General features: G+C 35.5%; 1 protein-coding gene across 1 annotated transcript in view; it reads right to left on the minus strand.

The window, feature by feature from the left end:
- Positions 1-3,854: 3,854 nt before the first annotated feature.
- Positions 3,855-20,658, minus strand: part of RASSF2 (Ras association domain family member 2) — a 94,794-nt gene continuing 77,990 nt past the window's right edge. Inside the window, exon 11 of the mRNA XM_053718193.1 lies at positions 3,855-7,245. Within this exon, the coding sequence (XP_053574168.1) occupies positions 7,176-7,245 (70 nt within the window). The 3' untranslated portion in view covers positions 3,855-7,175. The remainder of the gene's footprint in view (positions 7,246-20,658) is intronic.

Here is a 20,658-nt window from a genome sequence, read left to right on the forward strand (position 1 = left end):
TGTACTTTAGCTAGTTTATTTAATTGTATTTATTTGTAGGAATTGTGTTTAATTAATTTATTGATAGTGTAGTGTTAGGTTAATTGTAGGTAATTGTAGGTAGTTTATTTAATTATTTTATTGATAGGGTAGTGTTAGGTTTAATTATAACTTAGGTTAGGATTTATTTTACAGGTAAATTTGTTATTATTTTAACTAGGTAACTATTAAATAGTTCTTAACTATTTAATAGCTATTGTACCTGGTTAAAATAAATACAAAGTTGCCTGTAAAATAAATATTAATCCTAAAATAGCTATAATATAATTATAATTTATATTGTAGCTATATTAGGATTTATTTTACAGGTAAGTATTTAGCTTTAAATAGGAATAAGTTATTTAATAAGAGTTAATTTATTTCGTTAGATAAATATTATATTTAACTTAGGGGGGTGTTAGTGTTAGGGTTAGACTTAGCTTTAGGGGTTAATCCATTTATTAGAATAGCGGTGAGCTCCGATCGGAAGATTAGGGGTTAATAATTGAAGTTAGGTGTCGGCGATGTTAGGGAGGGCAGATTAGGGGTTAATACTATTTATGATAGGGTTAGTGAGGCGGATTAGGGGTTAATAACTTTATTATAGTAGCGCTCAGGTCCGCTCGGCAGATTAGGGGTTAATAAGTGTAGGCAGGTGTCGGCGACGTTGTGGGGGGCAGGTTAGGGGTTAATAAATATAATATAGGGGTCGGCGGTGTTAGGGGTAGCAGATTAGGGGTACATAGGGATAACGTAGGTGGCGGCGGTTTACGGAGCGGCAGATTAGGGGTTTAAAAAAATATGTAGGGGTCAGCGATAGCGGGGGCGGCAGATTAGGGGTTAATAAGTGTAAGGCTAGGGGTGTTTAGACTCGGGTACATGTTAGAGTGTTAGGTGCAGACGTAGGAAGTGTTTCCCCATAGCAAACAATGGGGCTGCGTTAGGAGCTGAACGCTGCTTTTTTGCAGGTGTTAGGTTTTTTTTCAGCTCAAACAGCCCCATTGTTTCCTATGGGGGAATCGTGCACGAGCACGTTTTTGAGGCCGGCCGCGTCCGTAAGCAACTCTGGTATTGAGAGTTGCTTTTGCGGTAAAAATGCTCTACGCTCCTTTTTTGGAGCCTAACGCAGCATTTGTTTGAACTCTCGATACCAGAGTTAATTTTATGGTGCGGCCAGAAAAAAGCCCGCGGAGCGTTAACAGCCCTTTTACCGCCGAACTCCAAATCTAGGCCTAAGTAATCTCAGGAGCGTGCACATATCTGTAACACTATTTGGCCTCAGTTTTGCTTTGTTATACATTGATGCAAAAACTACTGACATCTAGTGTTTACAATTGTATAACATTGTAAAGAAATTTAAATAACAGACACAAATAGGAACGTTCTGGCAGAATCATGAAAGTTTAATTGTGATTTTTATATTCCTTTTATTGAGCTAGAAATCTTAAAGGGGCAGTAAACATAGTATTATAATGCAAAATCAGATCTGAGGCTACAATTCAAAAATGATTTTCTTCCCCCATACTTGTGTACCTCATTTTTTTGGACGCACCTCTACTAATACTATATTTTGGAAGTTTAGCTGTCAGTGGCAGTACAGCCAATCAGAGGCCACCACTGAAAGAAGCGGTGTGTGCTTCTGCTCTTTGGCTTGTAAAACTGCAGAATGACTTTAGGGATGTCACTGTCCACCAGAATATTACCTCTAACCAATAACTATTCAGCAGCAGGTCTTTGGGGATAAAAGGCAAGCAAAGGGCTTTAACATTGAGATACATACATATACATGCCTAAAGATGGATATGAATGCATTATATATATATATATATATATATATATGTATTTATATGTGTATATATTATGTATGTATACATATGTATTTATATGTGTATATATGTATTTATATGTGTACATATGTATTTATATGTGTATATATGTATCTATATGTGTACACATGTATTTATATGTATTTATATATGTATATATGTATTTATATGTGTGTATATATGTATGTATATGTGTACATATGTATTTATATGTGTATATATGTCTGTATATGTGTATATATGTCTGTATATGTGTATATATGTATGTATATGTGTATATATGTATTTATATGTGTATATATGTATGTATATGTGTATATATGTATGTATATGTGTATATATGTATTTATATGTGTATATATGTATTTATATGTGTATATATGTATGTATATGTGTATATATGTATGTATATGTGTATATATGTATTTATATGTGTATATATGTATGTATATGTGTATATATGTATTTATATGTGTATATATGTATGTATATGTGTATATATGTATGTATATGTGTATATATGTATGTATATGTGTATATATGTATTTATATGTGTATATATGTATGTATATGTGTATATATGTATGTATATGTGTATATATGTATTTATATGTGTATATATGTATTTACTGACAGTGGAGACGTCTTCTTTCTTTCTACTTTTTTGATCTACTCATTCTCCTTTCACTTAACTCTTCTATTTTTCTCCTCTCTCTCTTCACTGTTTTCTTTCCAATCTTTCTTTCTCATCATTCTCTCTGTTCTCTCTCCACTCTCTCCTTTCTTTCACTTCACTGTCTCCACTCTCTCTTTTCTCCTTCCCTCCTCCTATCTCTCTTTTGTCTCCTTTCTCTGTCTTCACTCTCTCTCACCACTGTCTCATTCTCTTTTAATCTTAGCTCTCCCCTGTAAAGGGGCAGATCTAAAGCATGGAGAGTGGGTGCAAAACAAAGTTTGTGACCTCAGGTTTGATATGGGTACTGGGTGGATAAAAGGGTTAGAAGTTCAGGGTTTCATCTGAGATCTATTTTGGGTATGTAGCGGACTTGGGTGTTTTAGGACCAGGGACCATATATTTTGTGGACATAGAGATCAGCTTCTGTGTCGTGGGTCATTGTGATCTGAGCTCTCATGGTACGTCAACATCATATTGGCAAAGTTCTAAAGTCTTCCCCGTCAAACTGACTCTGAGGTGTATATTATTTAAAGGGTTTTAAGTTAACACTTCATATAGGCTTTAAAGTTCTATTTTCTGTTGCTTCATAATACAAGTACAGAACAACAGCTTTCATTTTTAATCTCACTTGTTAATTTGGAATAAATTCAATTTTTTTTTAATTCTTTTTTGGTAAAAAGAGCAATTATATAAATAACAGACTGTCTAACTCATTCCAAGTTATTGTAATGACATCAATGTAAAACAAAGGACCAGATAGGGGTAAAGGAGGATTTAAAAAAATTAAAATAAAAAGTAGGAATAGGTAGGAATAGGTAGTAGAAGATAAGGTCTATACCCTCTGCAAACTTGATATTTAGTCTTGTGGTCAAATTGTTGCACACCAAAATGTTATGATCTATTAGAGAAATTGATTTAAGAGACTTGTACTTTAATGTACTAATTTGGGAAGTGGGAATTACTTTTGGGTTGAATATTTGCCAAACCCCATAGGAAGGGTTTGGTTGAACTTAAAAGCACAGATTTTAGCGAAATTCAGAGCAATTCATATTTATTTGGTGGATTTTTCAATTTTGTTTCATGTTGAGGGGCCTCATATTTGAACCTTACATAAGGCCTTACATACTTAAGAGCCCCCTCTGCTGGAATTTGTAGAGTATGACATATTTCATACCGTATGTTCTCATATGCATTTTACACAGCAATTTTATTGTATAACTTTATGTTTGTTCATTTATATATATATATATATATATATATATATATATATATATATATATATATATATAGTATTGCAGATGTTACCCTGCCAAAAAAAAAACAGTAGGCCACAATTCAAAAGCATTAGTACAAAGTGCTTTATTCAGAATAGGCCAGCAAATGTACAATAACATCAGCTGAAAAAATTCACATTTGTTAGATATTTAGAAAAGACAATGAACATGACACAAAATTCAGAAGCACATACAACATAGCAAATTTACAAAACATACTTAGTCCAAAGCAGCAACTATTAGCTCCAGCCCTCTGGGTCTACTACAATCCAAATATATATGAATATAACAGCTTTGGGTGTTCATAGGTAGGTTAGTCAGTTTAAAGGGATATTGTACTCAGGCAAGCACCTGATAAGAGTTAATTGTATTCAAAGATGCTGCATAAACACCATTTTAACAGAGCTGAGCTCTTTCACTGTCTTATCATCACAAGAGGCAGATTTCCGCTGCTGCCTCCTGTTTAGATAGCGTATCTATAGCTAGTACTGTTGTATTGAAATTTTCAGGTATTTTAAAAGACAAAGGTAAAATAACTATTTGTAAAATGGTCCATTGCAAACACATTAAAGGAAAGAGCATTTTACAGAACAATGTTTATTTAACTGCAACACATTTGTGTATTCAGGGATATTATTAAACATTGGACTGTGATTTATCCCAAAAGGCTGGAGCTGTGCTGAACACAGTGCTTAAATCGCCATGGAAAGGGATGCATTCAATTCAGTGCCTCATTCCAAACATTTAGCATAACTTAACCTTGAAGAAAAGGTTAAACTGGTTCCCTAAAGAAATTTTAATCAAGCCAATCATGCTTTGATCCAGTAAAAAATGTGATTGGCTCCCACAGCTGCATGTTGCCATAGTGATGCAGTACTACGCATGTAGAGATTGCTTTTCATTGTTATGGACAAGGTCTCATGCAGAGAGAAGCTGTTGCAAGGAGCTCAACTATGTTCCGACACCACTTTTCATCTAAAACAACATAGCTTCTAAATAGCCTTTCAATAAATAAAAATTTTAAAAAACCTGCGGGTACGGTTGTCACCTCAGCCATGTTTTCCTGAACACTTATGAGTTATACATACTGCAGGGTTTGCAAGGAGGAATATGAATAGAGCTGTCCAGAAATGCAATGCATGTTCCTTCCAGCACACCCTGCAGCATGTGTAGCCCATAGGTGTCCAAGAAAACATGGTTGAGTTGGCAACCCTACCTACAGGGTAGGGTAGATTTAAACTTAAAGGGGCATAAACACAAAAAAATGCTCTAATTTATTGGGGAATTTTGATTATTGAACTGTTGCTGGCATATTTGTTTAACCTCTGCAAAGCAGAAATGCATACTATGTGTTTAGCCACCAATCACCAGCTAGTTCACAGTAGTGCACTGTAGGAGGTATACCTTTCAACAAAATATACCAAGAGAACAAAATAAATTTGATAACATGGGTAATTGAAGACTCTTAAAATTGCATGTTCTATCTGAACCATGAACATTTAATTTCTGGAAAATAAGCTGTTTTATTATGTACTAAATGGAATGACAATGCATCACTTTCATGACCCTTTAAATCTGTGAACCTCTTAGTTAAACAAAGCAATAGGATGATGGCAATAAGCCATTTTTTTTAACAAATTCCCTTAAATGAGGAATATTTAATGCTCCAAAATGAGCAATCAGCTTCCTAAATTCTCCTTAATACTATTTGTGTGTGAATTTTGCCACAAAAACATCCGTTATCTTTTTTACAAAAGTCATTGACAATAATTATTTTTTCAGTTTGTGCTTTTCCTGCAAAGAAACATGGGAACTTTCCGATTATACAGGATGGCACGGGCCAAAAGGGGAGCAGATCACGTGAGTCACAGGTCAGCCATTTTGTATAGGAGATCATGTCCCTACAGAGAGTGCTCTCTGACTCACGTAATATGTTTTCACAGCCATCCTGTAAAATGGGAAATTATGTTTCTAAAATTATTTTTTGGAAAACTTTTAGAAGCCTTTTCTCTTACATACCTCAATGTTATTTAAATATCACCCATAATCTCCATTAACAATTTATCCAAATTATTGAATGACACATAAATTAATATCTCAACGTGTTGAGTCATGTATTATCCTGATCTAAATATGAACCATTACAAAGTAATGAAGTAAATTTTGCAAAATGTTAATCATTAGTAGGGAATGTATTCTAGGGCTTGTGTAAATAAACCTCTTGACAAGCCATTTTCGTAACTGTTTTGCAGTATTATGGGTAACATTCTATATGTGCTAAAGTTAGCATTGCAAAGAACTTGTATGCTTATTTTTTGTGGAAAAAATAGATTTTGGTGTATCTTTTGAAGTGCTGCCTTGCAGTAAATTAATCAATTAGGTATTATCAGGCGTGCCAGTAAAGAATGAAGGGTGATCAAACAGTTAAACTATAAATAGCATAGAAAATGTATTAAATGTCATAACATTATATACGGATCCATCTAACACATACATTATTAAAAACATCAAAATAAATTACAAAAAGAATAAAAAATGAAAAGTGCAAAAAGTGACTTTAATAGTGTCCCAAATATAATGGAAAACTCCTTGAATTAGTGTCCAGTTAATGGAAATCTCCTTGAAGTAGTCTTGGGAAAAGTCCACCCTGGGTTCAAAACGCGTCTACGAACGCTGTATATACTCTGGTTTATTGCTATCTTTATGTTTGGTCTGTTAAGAGTTTTGACTTCTTGCTTATAGGACTTATAATACAGAATTGCACTGTAGTATTGTTTATTTAATTCAAGGCTATATTCACTTGTTGATGTCACTGTGATCTAGATTTTTAATTTTTTTCGGGATTATTCGTTTAAGGTTTTTTGACACTAATTTAATGAGTTTTCCATCATATTTGGGACACTATTAAAGTCTCAAGTTGCAGTTTTTTTTTAATTGTATTCTTTTTGTAATTTATGTACATGCGAATGTTTTAAATCATTTACATTTTATATATGATCCATATATAATCTTATGACATTTAATAAATTGTCTATTTTATTGTAATATTTTATATTGCTATATTTAGTTTAACTGTTCGCATTTCAGCCTCTATTGGAGCTCCTGATAATACCTAATTTGCTATTTTCTTCTGGGATATTGGTAAGATGTTTCCAGTAAGCTTGTGTGACAGAACAGCCACTTAACTCTGTGTAATGTGTTTACCATCATTTCTGATGCAACCAATTAACAACTGCAGAAGAAGAAGAAGAAAGTTTGTGCTTTTATAACTGAAGCAACATTGCTTAAGAACATCTTTAATTCCAACTCAGCTTGGTTGTAAATATTCTGCATTAGGATCCTGGTTTTCACAATGTCAGGAAACTCTTATTAACATAGACGCTACAATATAGCAGGACAGTTCGCCATGTCACGTAAGCGCTGCTCAATAACATCCCTCAGATACGTGTACCTGTGAGACAGAGATAATGCATTGGTAAGTAAGAAAATATATGTTTTCCTTTCATTTTTAAGTAAAAGCTACAGACCTGCTAAACTTATAATGTCACACAAAGTGCTGCTACAGAAATACATTTACTATACAGTAATTTAAAAATCGGCTACTAACTTATTTATTTAAGTTTTATTAGAAGCTTGTTTTTATTTAACATCTTTTCTTTAAACCAATTGCTCAATATATTTGAATTAGATGCCAAGGAGCAAAATGAATCTAAATATTTTTACTTGAAAATAGATGTAATATATATATATATATGTATATATATATCAATGTAAATATTTGCATAGGAAATCACATCTAGGCAAGAATCCCCGCTTGCTTTTTCCCAGAAATACCTCATATACAATGTTACCAATGCACAAGAGAATTCTGGGTATGATATGCAAATTAGATATGCAAATTCACAGTTTTTTTTGCTTCAAAACATAATTTATGTAAGAACTTACCTGATAAATTCATTTCTTTCATATTAGCAAGAGTCCATGAGCTAGTGACGTATGGGATATACATTCCTACCAGGAGGGGCAAAGTTTCCCAAACCTCAAAATGCCTATAAATACACCCCTCACCACACCCACAAATCAGTTTAACGAATAGCCAAGAAGTGGGGTGATAAGAAAAAAGTGCGAAGCATAAAGGAATTGGAATAATTGTGCTTTATACAAAAAAATCATAACCACCACAAAAAAGAGTGGGCCTCATGGACTCTTGCTAATATGAAATAAATGAATTTATCAGGTAAGTTCTTACATAAATTAAGTTTTCTTTCATGTAATTAGCAAGAGTCCATGAGCTAGTGACGTATGGGATAATGACTACCCAAGATGTGGATCTTCCACGCAAGAGTCACTAGAGAGGGAGGGATAAAATAAAGACAGCCTTCCTCACTTACTCACATGGGAATCAGTTCTGAACCTGACTCTGCCCCCACAAGTATGGCAAAATGTAATTTCCCTCACTAAAAAAGCACTACACTGTGTCACACTCTTCTAAACCTATTACAAACTCTTAACGAACTGGTACCTTACCCCTGCGAGACTTAACAAAATGTTTGTCTCTGCCTCTCCCCTATGCTGGCGTAATTGCGGCAAAAAAGGAGACTCTCTACACATATGGTGGGAATGCCCCAAGTTAAAACCCTTATGGAGTACCTGCTTCCGTACGCTAGGGAGAATAGGCATAACACTTCCTATAACTCCTTCTAATGCCCTCTTACACATAGGCATTACTAAATTACCTAAACACCAAGCATACCTAGCAATCTATTTGCTAACAGCTACTAAAGCGACAATAGCCAAGGCATGGAAAACCGAGACGCCCCCAAAATGGTCATGCATCCTAAACTATATGGCATACATCTACAATATGGAGAAACCTATCTTTTACTCTCTAAATAATTCAGACCTATTTGAACTAGTGTGGGCAGACTGGCAATCTAACCACACCATTACTTGGGCCCCGAACACTAGAGTAAACACACACTAGGCAACCCTCTCCATGTACCCTCCGCATATGAACTAAATCTCTGCCTCTAACAACAATTCTTCCTTCCCTCTCTCCCCAGTCCCTCCCCCCACCCCAGCTAACCCACCTCATCTGACTTGAGCTATATTTCGTTCATTTTTTCATTTTATGAACACATTCTAATCTGACATATTTTTAGTGTTCCAATTTTTCTGTTCATACTTTCTGCAGGAGCCTGCGTGCTCCAAATCATTTACTATGTCATTGTTGTAATTGAGAAATCTTTACCAATAAAAATTTGAAACTTAAAAAAAAAAAAAAAATAAAGACAGCCAATTCCGCTGAAAAAAATCCACACCCAAAAATAAAGTTTAAATCTTATAAAGAAAAAAACTGAAAATATAAGCAGAAGATTCAAACTGAAACAGCTGCCTGAAGTACTTTTCTACCAAAAACATTTTCAGAAGAAGAAAACACATCAAAATGGTAGAATTTAGTAAAAGTATGCAAAGAAGACCAAGTTGCTGCTTTGCAAATCTGATCAACCGAAGCTTCATTCCTAAACGCCCAGGAAGTAGAAACTGACCTAGTAGAATGAGCTGTAATCCTTTGAGGCAGAGTTTTACCCGACTCGACATAAGCATGATGAATTAAAGATTTCAACCAAGATGCCAAAGAAATGGCAGAAGCCTTCTGACCTTTCCTAGAACCGGAATAGGTAACAAATAGACTAGAAGTCTTTCTGAAATTCTTAGTAGCTTCAACATAATATTTCAAAGCTCTAACTACATCCAAAGAATGCAATGATTTCTCCTTAGAATTCTTAGGATTAGGACATAATGAAGGAACCACAATTTCTCTACTAATGTTGTTAGAATTCACAACCTTAGGTAAAAATTTAAAAGAAGTTCGCAACACCGCCTTATCCTGGTGAAAAATCAGAAAAGGAGACTCACAAGAAAGAGCAGATAATTCAGAAACTCGTCTGGCAGAAGAGATGGCCAAAAGGAACAAAACTTTCCAAGAAAGTAATTTAATGTCCAATGAATGCATAGGTTCAAACGGAGGAGCTTGAAGAGCCCCCAGAACCAAATTCAAACTCCAAGGAGGAGAAATTGACTTAATGACAGGTTTTATACGAACCAAAGCTTGTACAAAACAATGAATATCAGGAAGATTAGCAATCTTTCTGTGAAAAAGAACAGAAAGAGCAGAGATTTGTCCTTTCAAGGAACTTGCAGACAAACCTTTATCCAAACCATCCTGAAGAAACTGTAAAATTCTTGGAATTCTAAAAGAATGCCAGGAAAAATGATGAGAAAGACACCAAGAAATATAAGTCTTCCAGACTCTATAATATATCTCCCTAGATACGGATTTACGAGCCTGTAACATAGTATTAATCACAGAGTCAGAGAAACCTCTTTGACTAAGAATCAAGTGTTCAATCTCCACACCTTTAAATTTAAGGATTTGAGATCCTGATGGAAAAAAGGACTTTGCGACAGAAGGTCTGGTCTTAACGGAAGAGTCCACGGGTGGCAAGAGGCCATCCGGACAAGATCCGCATACCAAAACCTGTGAGGCCATGCTGGAGCTACCAGCAGAACAAACGAGCATTCCTTCAGAATCTTGGAGAATACTCTTGGAAGAAGAACTAGAGGCGGAAAGATATAGGCAGGATGATACTTCCAAGGAAGTGACAATGCATCCACTGCTTCCGCTTGAGGATCCCTGGATCTGGACAGATACCTGGGAAGTTTCTTGTTTAGATGAGAGGCCATCAGATCTATTTCTGGAAGTCCCCACATTTGAACAATCTGAAGAAATACCTCTGGGTGAAGAGACCATTCGCCCGGATGTAACGTTTGGCGACTGAGATAATCCGCTTCCCAATTGTCTATACCTGGGATATGAACCGCAGAAACTAGACAGGAGCTGGATTCCGCCCATACCAGAATTCGAGATACTTCTTTCATAGCCAGAGGACTGTGAGTCCCTCCTTGATGATTGATGTATGCCACAGTTGTGACATTGTCTGTCTGAAAACAAATGAACGATTCTCTCTTTAGAAGAGGCCATGACTGAAGAGCTCTGAAAATTGCACGGAGTTCCAAAATATTGATCGGTAATCTCACCTCCTGAGATTCCCAAACCCCTTGTGCTGTCAGAGACCCCCACACAGCTCCCCAACCTGTAAGACTTGCATCTGTTGAAATTACAGTCCAGGTCGGAAGAACAAAAGAAGCCCCCTGAACTAAACAATGGTGATCTGTCCACCACGTCAGAGAGTGTCGTACAATCGGTTTTAAAGGTATTAATTGAGATATCTTTGTGTAATCCCTGCACCACTGGTTCAGCATACAGAGCTGAAGAGGTCGCATGTGAAAACGAGCAAAGGGGATCGCGTCCGATGCAGCAGTCATAAGACCTAGAATTTCCATGTATAAGGCTACCGAAGGGAATGATTGTGACTGAAGGTTTCGACAAGCTGATATCAATTTTAGACGTCTCTTGTCTGTCAAACACAGAGTCATGGACACTGAATCTATCTGGAAACCTAAAAAGGTTACCCTTGTCTGAGGAATCAATTAACTTTTTGGTAAATTGATCCTCCAACCATGATCTTGAAGAAACAACACAAGTCGATTCGTATGAGATTCTGCTAAATGTGAAGACTGAGCAAGTACCAAGATATCGTCCAAATAAGGAAATACCACAATACCCTGTTCTCTGATTACAGACAGAAGGGCACAGAGAACCTTTGTAAAAATTCTTGGAGCTGTTGCTAGGCCAAACGGTAGAGCCACAAACTGGTAATGCTTGTCTAGGAAAGAGAATCTCAGAAACTGATAGTGATCTGGATGAATCGGAATATGCAGATATGCATCCTGTAAATCTATTGTAGACATATAATGCCCTTGCTGAACAAAAGGCAGGATAGTCCTTACAGTTACCATTTTGAATGTTGGTATCCTTACATAACGATTCAATATTTTTAGATCCAGAACTGGTCTGAAGGAATTCTCCTTCTTTGGTACAATGAAGAGATTTGAATAAAACCCCAGCCCCTGTTCCAGAACTGGAACTGGCATAATTACTCCAGCCAACTCTAGATCTGAAACACAATTCAGAAATGCTTGAGCCTTCGCTGGGTTTACTGGGACACGGGAAAGAAAAAATCTCTTTGCAGGAGGCCTTATCTGGAAGCCAATTCTGTACCCTTCTGAAACAATGTTCTGAATCCAAAGATTGTGAACGGAATTGATCCAAATTTCTTTGAAAAAACGTAATCTGCCCCCTACCAGCTGAGCTGGAATGAGGGCCGCACCTTCATGTGGACTTAGGAGCTGGCTTTGGTTTTCTAAAAGGCTTGGATTTATTCCAGACTGGAGATGGTTTCCAAACTGATACCGCTCCTGAGGATGAAGGATCAGGCTTTTGTTCCTCGTTGTGACGAAAGGAACGAAAACGATTATTAGACCTAAATTTACCTTTAGATTTTTTATCCTGTGGTAAAAAAGTTCCTTTCCCTCCAGTAACAGTTGAGATAATAGAATCCAACTGAGAACCAAATAATTTATTACCCTGGAAAGAAAGGGAAAGCAGAGGAGACTTAGAAGACATATCAGCATTCCAAGTTTTAAGCCATAAAGCTCTTCTAGCTAAAATAGCTAGAGACATATACCTGACATCAACTCTAATGATATCAAAGATGGCATCACAAATAAAATTATTAGCATGTTGAAGAAGATTAATAATGCTATGAGAATTATGATCTGTTTCCTGATGCACTAAAGCTTCTAACCAAAAAGTTGAAGCTGCAGCAACATCCGCTAAAGATATAGCAGGTCTAAGAAGATTACCTGAACACAAGTAAGCTTTTCTTAGAAAGGATTCAATTTTCCTATCTAAAGGATCCTTAAAGGAAGTACCATCTGCCGTAGGAATAGTAGTACGCTTAGCAAGAGTAGAGACAGCCCCATCAACCTTAGGGATTTTGTCCCAAAACTCTAATCTGTCAGATGGCACAGGATATAATTGCTTAAAACGTTTAGAAGGAGTAAATGAATTACCCAAATTATTCCATTCCCTGGAAATTACTTCAGAAATAGCGTCAGGGACAGGAAAAACTTCTGGAATAACTACAGGAGATTTAAAAACCTTATCTAAACGTTTAGATTTAGTATCAAGAGGACTAGAATCCTCTATTTCTAATGCAATTAGGACTTCTTTAAGTAAAGAACGAATAAATTCCATTTTAAATAAATATGAAGATTTATCAGCATCAACCTCTGAGACAGAATCCTCTGAACCAGAAGAACCATTATTAGAATCAGAATGATGATGTTCATTTAAAAATTCATCTGAAAAATGAGAAGTTTTAAAAGACTTTTTACGTTTACTAGAAGGAGGAATAACAGACATAGCCTTCTTAATGGATTTAGAAACAAAATCTCTTATGTTATCAGGAACACTCTGAGCATTAGATGTTGACGGAACAGCAACAGGTAATGTAACAGTACTAAAGGAAATATTATCTGTATTAACAAGTTTGTCATGACAATCAGTACAAACAACAGCTGGAGGAACAGATACCATAAGTTTACAGCAGATACACTTAGCTTTGGTAGATCCAGCACCAGGCAGCGATTTTCCAGAAGTATCTTCTGACTCTGTGTTAACGTGGGACATCTTGCAATATGTAATAGAAAAAACAACATATAAAGCAAAATTGATCAAATTCCTTAAATGACAGTTTCAGGAATGGGAAAAAATGCCAGTGAACAAGCTTCTAGCAACCAGAAGCAATAAATAATGAGACTTAAATAATGTGGAGACAATAGTGACGCCCATATTTTTTTAGCGCCAAAAAAGACGCCCACATAATTTGGCGCCTAAATGCTTCTGGCGCCAAAAATGACGCCACATCCGGAACGCCGACACTTTTGGCGCAAAAAAACGTCAAAAATGACGCAACTTCCGGTGACACGTATGACGCCGGAAACAGAAAAAAATTTTGCGCCAAAAAAGTCCGCGCCAAGAATGACGCAATAAAATGAAGCATTTTCAGCCCCCGCGAGCCTAACAGCCCAAAGGGAAAAAAGTCAAATTTTAAGGTAAGAAAAAATTTATTTATTCATATGCATTATCCCAAATATGAAACTGACTGTCTGAAATAAGGAACGTTGAACATCCTGAGTCAAGGCAAATAAATGTTTGAATACATATATTTAGAACTTTATAAAAAAAGTGCCCAACCATAGCTTAGAGTGTCACAGAAAATAAGACTTACTTACCCCAGGACACTCATCTACAAGTTGTAGATAGCCAAACCAGTACTGAAACGAAAATCAGTAGAGGTAATGGTATATATAAGAGTATATCGTCGATCTGAAAAGGGAGGTAAGAGATGAATCTCTACGACCGATAACAGAGAACCTATGAAATAGACCCCGTAGAAGGAGATCATTGAATTCAAATAGGCAATAAACTGATTTGTGGGTGTGGTGAGGGGTGTATTTATAGGCATTTTGAGGTTTGGGAAACTTTCCCCTCCTGGTAGGAATGTATATCCCATACGTCACTAGCTCATGGACTCTTGCTAATTACATGAAAGAAAATACTGTTTTAACACAGCTATCCTTTTAACAGGATTATTGCAGCAAAGCAGAAATCACTCACTAGACAGCCTGTTTCGTTCTTTTTGGAACTCATCAGTAGGAGATAGATTTCTGGTTGCTGCACTGGTAAAGCTATTGAAAATCAAGTGGGCCAGCACTCTCGAATTATCAAACCAGACACCCAGGGTGCTTCCAAGGAAATAGATAGTCAGGAAAAAGATGCACTCTCCAGGGTTTGTAATATTGTCACTTCTTTATTAGTAACGTTTCGGGGTTTTACCCCCTTCGTTAGAAGCCCCAAAAGTGATTATCTCTTTCTTTCTTTCTTTCTCTCTCTCTCTCTCTCTTTCTCTCTATACTGTGTATATATATATATATATATATATATATATATATATATATATATATATATATATATATATATATATATGTTTATAACAATATTAATTGTGAGGGAGGGTGGAAGTCTTGGTGAGTTTCCACACTTTTTTTTGTAGGACTTAAAGGGATATTAAACCCAAAAATTTTCTTTCATAATTCAGACAGAGAATACAATTTTAAACAACATTCCAAATTACTTCTATTATCTAATTTGCTTTATTCTTTAGATATCCTTAGTTAAAGAAATAGCAATGCACACAGGTGAGCCAATCACATGAGGCATCTATGTGCAGCCACCAATCAGAAGCTACTGAGCCTATCTAGATATGCTTTTCAGTAAATAATTTCAAGAGAATGAAGCAAGTTAGATAATAGAAGTAAATTAGAAAGTTGTTTAAAATGGTATTCTCTATCTGAATCATGAAATAAAAAAATTGGGTTTAATGTCCCTTTAAAAAGGCCAGATTTTCATGACAGTAGCGGACCTACTCAACAGGGAGACCTGTTGCAATAATTTTTGGGCCCCCTGAAGGTATCTGAGTAATAAGCAATAGTAATAATATACGCACCTATATATAGACTGGTTGCTACCTGCTGCGCCAATGGTAGTTATGCCCTTGTTTCATTATACTTGGACTACAGCATAGGTGAAATAATCAGCTGATTATTATTAAACGGCTCTCACACATCAGCTGATTATTTCACCTGTGCTCTAGTTCAGATATCATGAAAATCTGGTCTGTTAAAGGTTCGAATGACTGGAATTGAGAAACAGTTAGATTATGCAATTTACCCCTGTACGTCGCTGGTCGTTAAGGGATTGACGGCTCATAATTGTGGGCATCTCGCCACCAGCAGCAAGACCACGCTATTATGACCTCCCTCCTGCAGGCCTCCTGAAATAGTGTGGTCTTGCCACTGGCGGTGTGAACACGCTATAAAAAAATAAAGACCCATAGAAAGACCGGCATCGTACAGGGTATCATGTATATGAAAGAGCAGCAGTCCACATATTAAAAATATTTTAATGAAAAAGGGTTAACAAAAAACGGTTAAAATTTAAAGTGAAACAAATGGGAAGTGCATAATTACGTACAACATGAAAAATTGATTAAATCAGCCTAGAAATAAACATTTAAAAAGAAAAAAAAAAGAAAGAACTGTAATACATTTTGAAACGCTCTTGTAGATGGAACAAATACTTTTTTTGACTATCTTTTTTTGTTGAAAAATATGATATAATTAAGTACACACACACACTATAAAACATGTAGTTTAGGTTTTAGACATGAGCATTCGGCGATTCGTTATATAAGCGAATGACAAATATGGCTGCGAGTAGTGGCATTCAGGTATTTTCGGTGCCAGGTTTTATTTGTGTGAATGTGTAACACACAGAAATCTGTGCAAATTCAGATCTTTGTGTGTTGCACTTTCACAAGAATAAATCCTTCTGCAAAAATAACCGAATGTCACTACTCACAGCCATATTCAGCATTTGTTTATATAACGAATCGCAGAATACTCATATCTTTTTTATATTGAAGAAAAATTAAATAACCTCTCGGTTTTATGTCCCTTCAAGCTAAGATCTTGTAGAGTACATTTCTTTGCCTTAAAGGGATATGAAACCCAAACTGTTTATTTTGTGATTCAGTCAGAGCATACAATTTTAAAACATGTTTCCAATTTACTTCTATTTAAAATTTGTCTTGTTCCCATGGTATTTTTTTTATAAAGAGCTACCTAGGTAGGTTTCCGGAGCACTATATTGCAGGAAATATGCAAATGGATAACATTCTTGCAAAACTACTGCCATACAGTATGCACGCTCCTGAGCTTAGTTCCTGCTTTTCAACAAGGGATACAAAGAGACTGAAGAAAATGTAATAATAGAAGTAAATTAGAAAATTGTTTAAAATTGCATGCTCTATCTCAGTGTTTCCCAACCGCGGTCCTCAACAGGCCTGTTTTTCATTATAGCTGAACCAGTGCACAGGTGAAGTAATCAGCTGATCAGTAGCCAACCAGCTCTCATCCATCAGCTGATTATTTCACCTGTGCTCTAGTTCAGCTATAATGAAAACCAGGGCTGTTGGGGGTACTTGAGGACCGTGGTTGGGAAACACTGCTCTATCTGAATCATGAAAAAACAATTGGGTTTCATATCCGTTTCATTAAAGGGCCATAATACCCAAATGTTTAAACACTTGAAAGTGATCAGTATAGCTGTAAAAAGCTGATTAGAAAATATCACCTGAACATCTCTATGTAAAAAAGAAAGATATTTTACCTCAAAAGTTCCTCAGTAGCCACCTCCCATTGTAAAGGATTTCTAAGCAGCATATTAGTATGTTTGTCCTGGGACATCTGAAGGGACTAGCATCGTGCACTCTCATATTATTTCACCAATCAGGTAAAGGAAGCTTACTATGAAATCTCATGAGAGTTAAGTCAAATCTCATGAGATCACAGTAAGAGTTCATGACCTCAGCACTGCTGATGCTGATTGGCTGCTGTTCATTTCTTATTTTTTTTTTTATTTTTACCTGCAGCTGGGAGCAGCTGAGTATAACTTTTTACACAGAACTTACTCTGCTGAGCTGAGGAGATTGTGAGGTAAAATATCTTCCTTTTTTACATAGAGATGCTCAGGTGATATTTTCCTGTCAGCTTTTTACAGTTATACTGCATCAGTTTCAAGTGATTTAGCATATGAGTATTATGTCCCTTTAAACACCTCATGATTTTGTGTAAAAAATGTGCTTTTTTAAATGTCTTATGAGTTCAGGCTTTCATATCTTTTAGAGTAATTTTATGATTAAGATGTTTAAAACGTCCAAACACTTAACTGCAAATAAGAGTTTTGGTGATTGTTAAATTCCATACCAGTTCCATAATTTAAAAAGTATGATTTAAATGTTTTTTGTTTTTTTTTTTACTTTTATTAGACAAACAAACAAATATTGTATTTATTAACATGTGAACATAAAGTTTATCACTAGGAAAGAAAAAAAAAAAACTGTGCAAACAGCCAAAATAGTCTGCTCAAAACAGGCAAACAATGGTGTTCTAGAGAACAATGCACAGAGGATGCTTTTGTGGCACAAATGCTTTTGAAAATCTTGTGATAAGTGAGTGATTCCATTTTTTTTTTTAAACTGACTGGAAGGGTTTCTAATGGAAAACTCTGCAAAAATTGTTATGAACTGGCACGAGAGCCAATAATGTTAATTTAAAAGTACAAAAATAAAAAAGCTCTATTATGTTATACTAGAGCATTTTATTATTGCACTACACTATTGCCTGTAAAATGATTAAACACATAGTTAAAGGAACAGTTAATGCAAAATTAAACTTTCATGATTCAGATAGAGAATGCAATTTTAAACAACTTTCCGAATTACTTATACCATTTGTTTCTTTCTGTAATGAAAAGCATATATAAGTAGACTCAGATGCAGCAGTGTGCTACGAACTTGCTGGTGATGGGTGGCTAAACAATTATGCCTCTTGTCATTGGCTCACCCGATGTGGTCAGTTAGCTTCCAGTAGTGCATTACTGCTACTTCAACAGAGGATATCAAGAGAATAAAGTTATTTGGAAAGTTGTTAAAAATGGTATGCTCTGTCTGAATAATATAAAAAAAAAACATTTTTGGGTTTAATATCCCTTTAAAGGGACATGAAACCCAAAATATTTCTTTCACAAATCAGATAGAGAATAGAATTTAAAAAAAAATGCAATTTACTTCTATTATCAAATTGGCTTTGTTCCCATGCTATTCCTTGTTGAAGAGATATCTAGATAGGCAGTGTGCACATGTCTGCAGCACTACATGACAGGAAATAGTGCTGCAATCTAGTGCTTTTGCTAATGTATAACATTGTATAACATTGTTGCAAAACTGCTGTCATATAGTGCTGCAGACACGTGCACACTCCTGAACTTACCTTCCTTCTTTTCAACAAAGGATAACAAGAAAAATTGGTAATAGAAGTACATTTGAAAGTTGCTTAAAACTGCATGTTCTCTCTGAATCATGAATAAAAATGTTTGGGTTTTATGTCGCTTTAAAGTCAGCTCCAGAGCAGCAATGCACTACTGAGAGCTTGACGAACGCATGGCGAGCCAATGACAAGAGACAAATTTGTGTAGAGAGTAGACACCAATCACCAGCTAGCTCTTAGTACTGCATTGCGGCTGCTGATAACTGCATCTGCTTTTTAACAAAGGATACTAATAAAACACAGTAAATTTGATAATAGAAGTGAATTTAAAATGACACGCTCTATCTGAACCATGACAGTTTATTTATAACTTTCATGACCCGTTAAAATATATTTAAACATATTTAAAATTAAAATTGACCTCTTTTGATATGTAGTCTTTGTTGAATAGCACTTTTCAGAATACAGAGGTAGGCTTAGAAGCGTGCACGTGTCGTGAACACTATATTTCAGCAGTGTTTACAAAAATGTTTAAAACAATATTATAAATATAGTGCTCAAGACACGTGCATGCTCATGATCCTACCTCAGTATGCTCTCTTAAATAAGGGTCGGATTCTCAATAAAATCATGAAAAGAAATCATCAGCTTATTTTACTGAGTATTACACTGTAAAGTAAGTGTCTCTTTTCACATGAAGAATAATATTGAACTCCCCTTAATGAGATACACAGATCACAAGGTAAAAATTGCCTTTAAAACAATCCTTGAGGTGAGGTTCCTCCTAAGACTGATAATGCATCTTACAGAATCTCACCAGACCAGAGAGCTTTAGAGAATTAGGACCTTGGTATTTAAACAAAGGAGACCAAGAGAAATAAGAAAATGAATAATTAAAGTAAATTGGATTTTTTTTTAACGGCAGACTGTGGGTCAGGTTATAAGTGGCACAATAAGCAGTATCACTGAAACGCGCTAACATTAACGTGCAACTTGATATTACAAGTCCATGGTAAATCAGATTTACCAGAGAAGGATTAGCGCGGCCGACATCGCTCTAGTGCATCCTATACTTTCAATGGATATCACAACCGAGTGAAATAGCGCTGGTATTACCAGTTGAAAGTTACGGGTTGCGCTTGAGCGAAACCCCAAATAGCGTGACCTGAGACCTGACGTAAAGTGTAAGGGTTAAAAAAAAAGTTTCACAAAGCACATTAAAAGAAAGTATTACACGCATATATACTGTTTTTTATTTAAAAAGAATTATAAAAATGTTTTAAAAGGGTTAAAAAGGGGATATGGTATATGGCAAGGTAGGCTCCAATGTGTGTGTGTGTGTGTGTATATATATATATATATATATATATATATATATATATATATATATATATAAATAATACAAATAATACAAATATGTGTATGTATATACGTCTATATATGTGTATATGTGTATACATGTGTATTTATGTGTTTATACGTACAAATATGTATAGATACTGTATATACACATATCTATACACTCTTGAGCCTTTACCAGCCAAATATCTTGAAATATGAAATATAATTTTTAAACAATTTCAATGTTTTTTGTGTTTTGAATAGAAATACTTGAAATTCCTATGTTCTTCACTTAGAAGAAAACATTATTTTCCTTTAGTGCAGTTTCGAGTTAGCACACATAGTGCACCCCATAGATGTCTATGGGAAGTAAGAGTTAGCACAGTTGTGATATCCGAAGTCCTGAAGTTAACGCAACTGAGTCTTTCACTTGCACGCTTTTACTTTAAACTTGTAATACTAGCGCTAGCCTGAGAGTGCTCATGTTTTACCTCGAGCGCAGTTAGTGCTCATGGGCAATAAAACATCTCTCCACTTGTAATTTAGGCCTCTATCTGAATTTGAACATTTTATCTTGACTTCCATAACATTTTAAGACTTGGAA

Source organism: Bombina bombina, chromosome 6 (genome assembly GCF_027579735.1).
Source record: "Bombina bombina isolate aBomBom1 chromosome 6, aBomBom1.pri, whole genome shotgun sequence".
Classification (NCBI taxonomy): domain Eukaryota; kingdom Metazoa; phylum Chordata; class Amphibia; order Anura; family Bombinatoridae; genus Bombina; species Bombina bombina.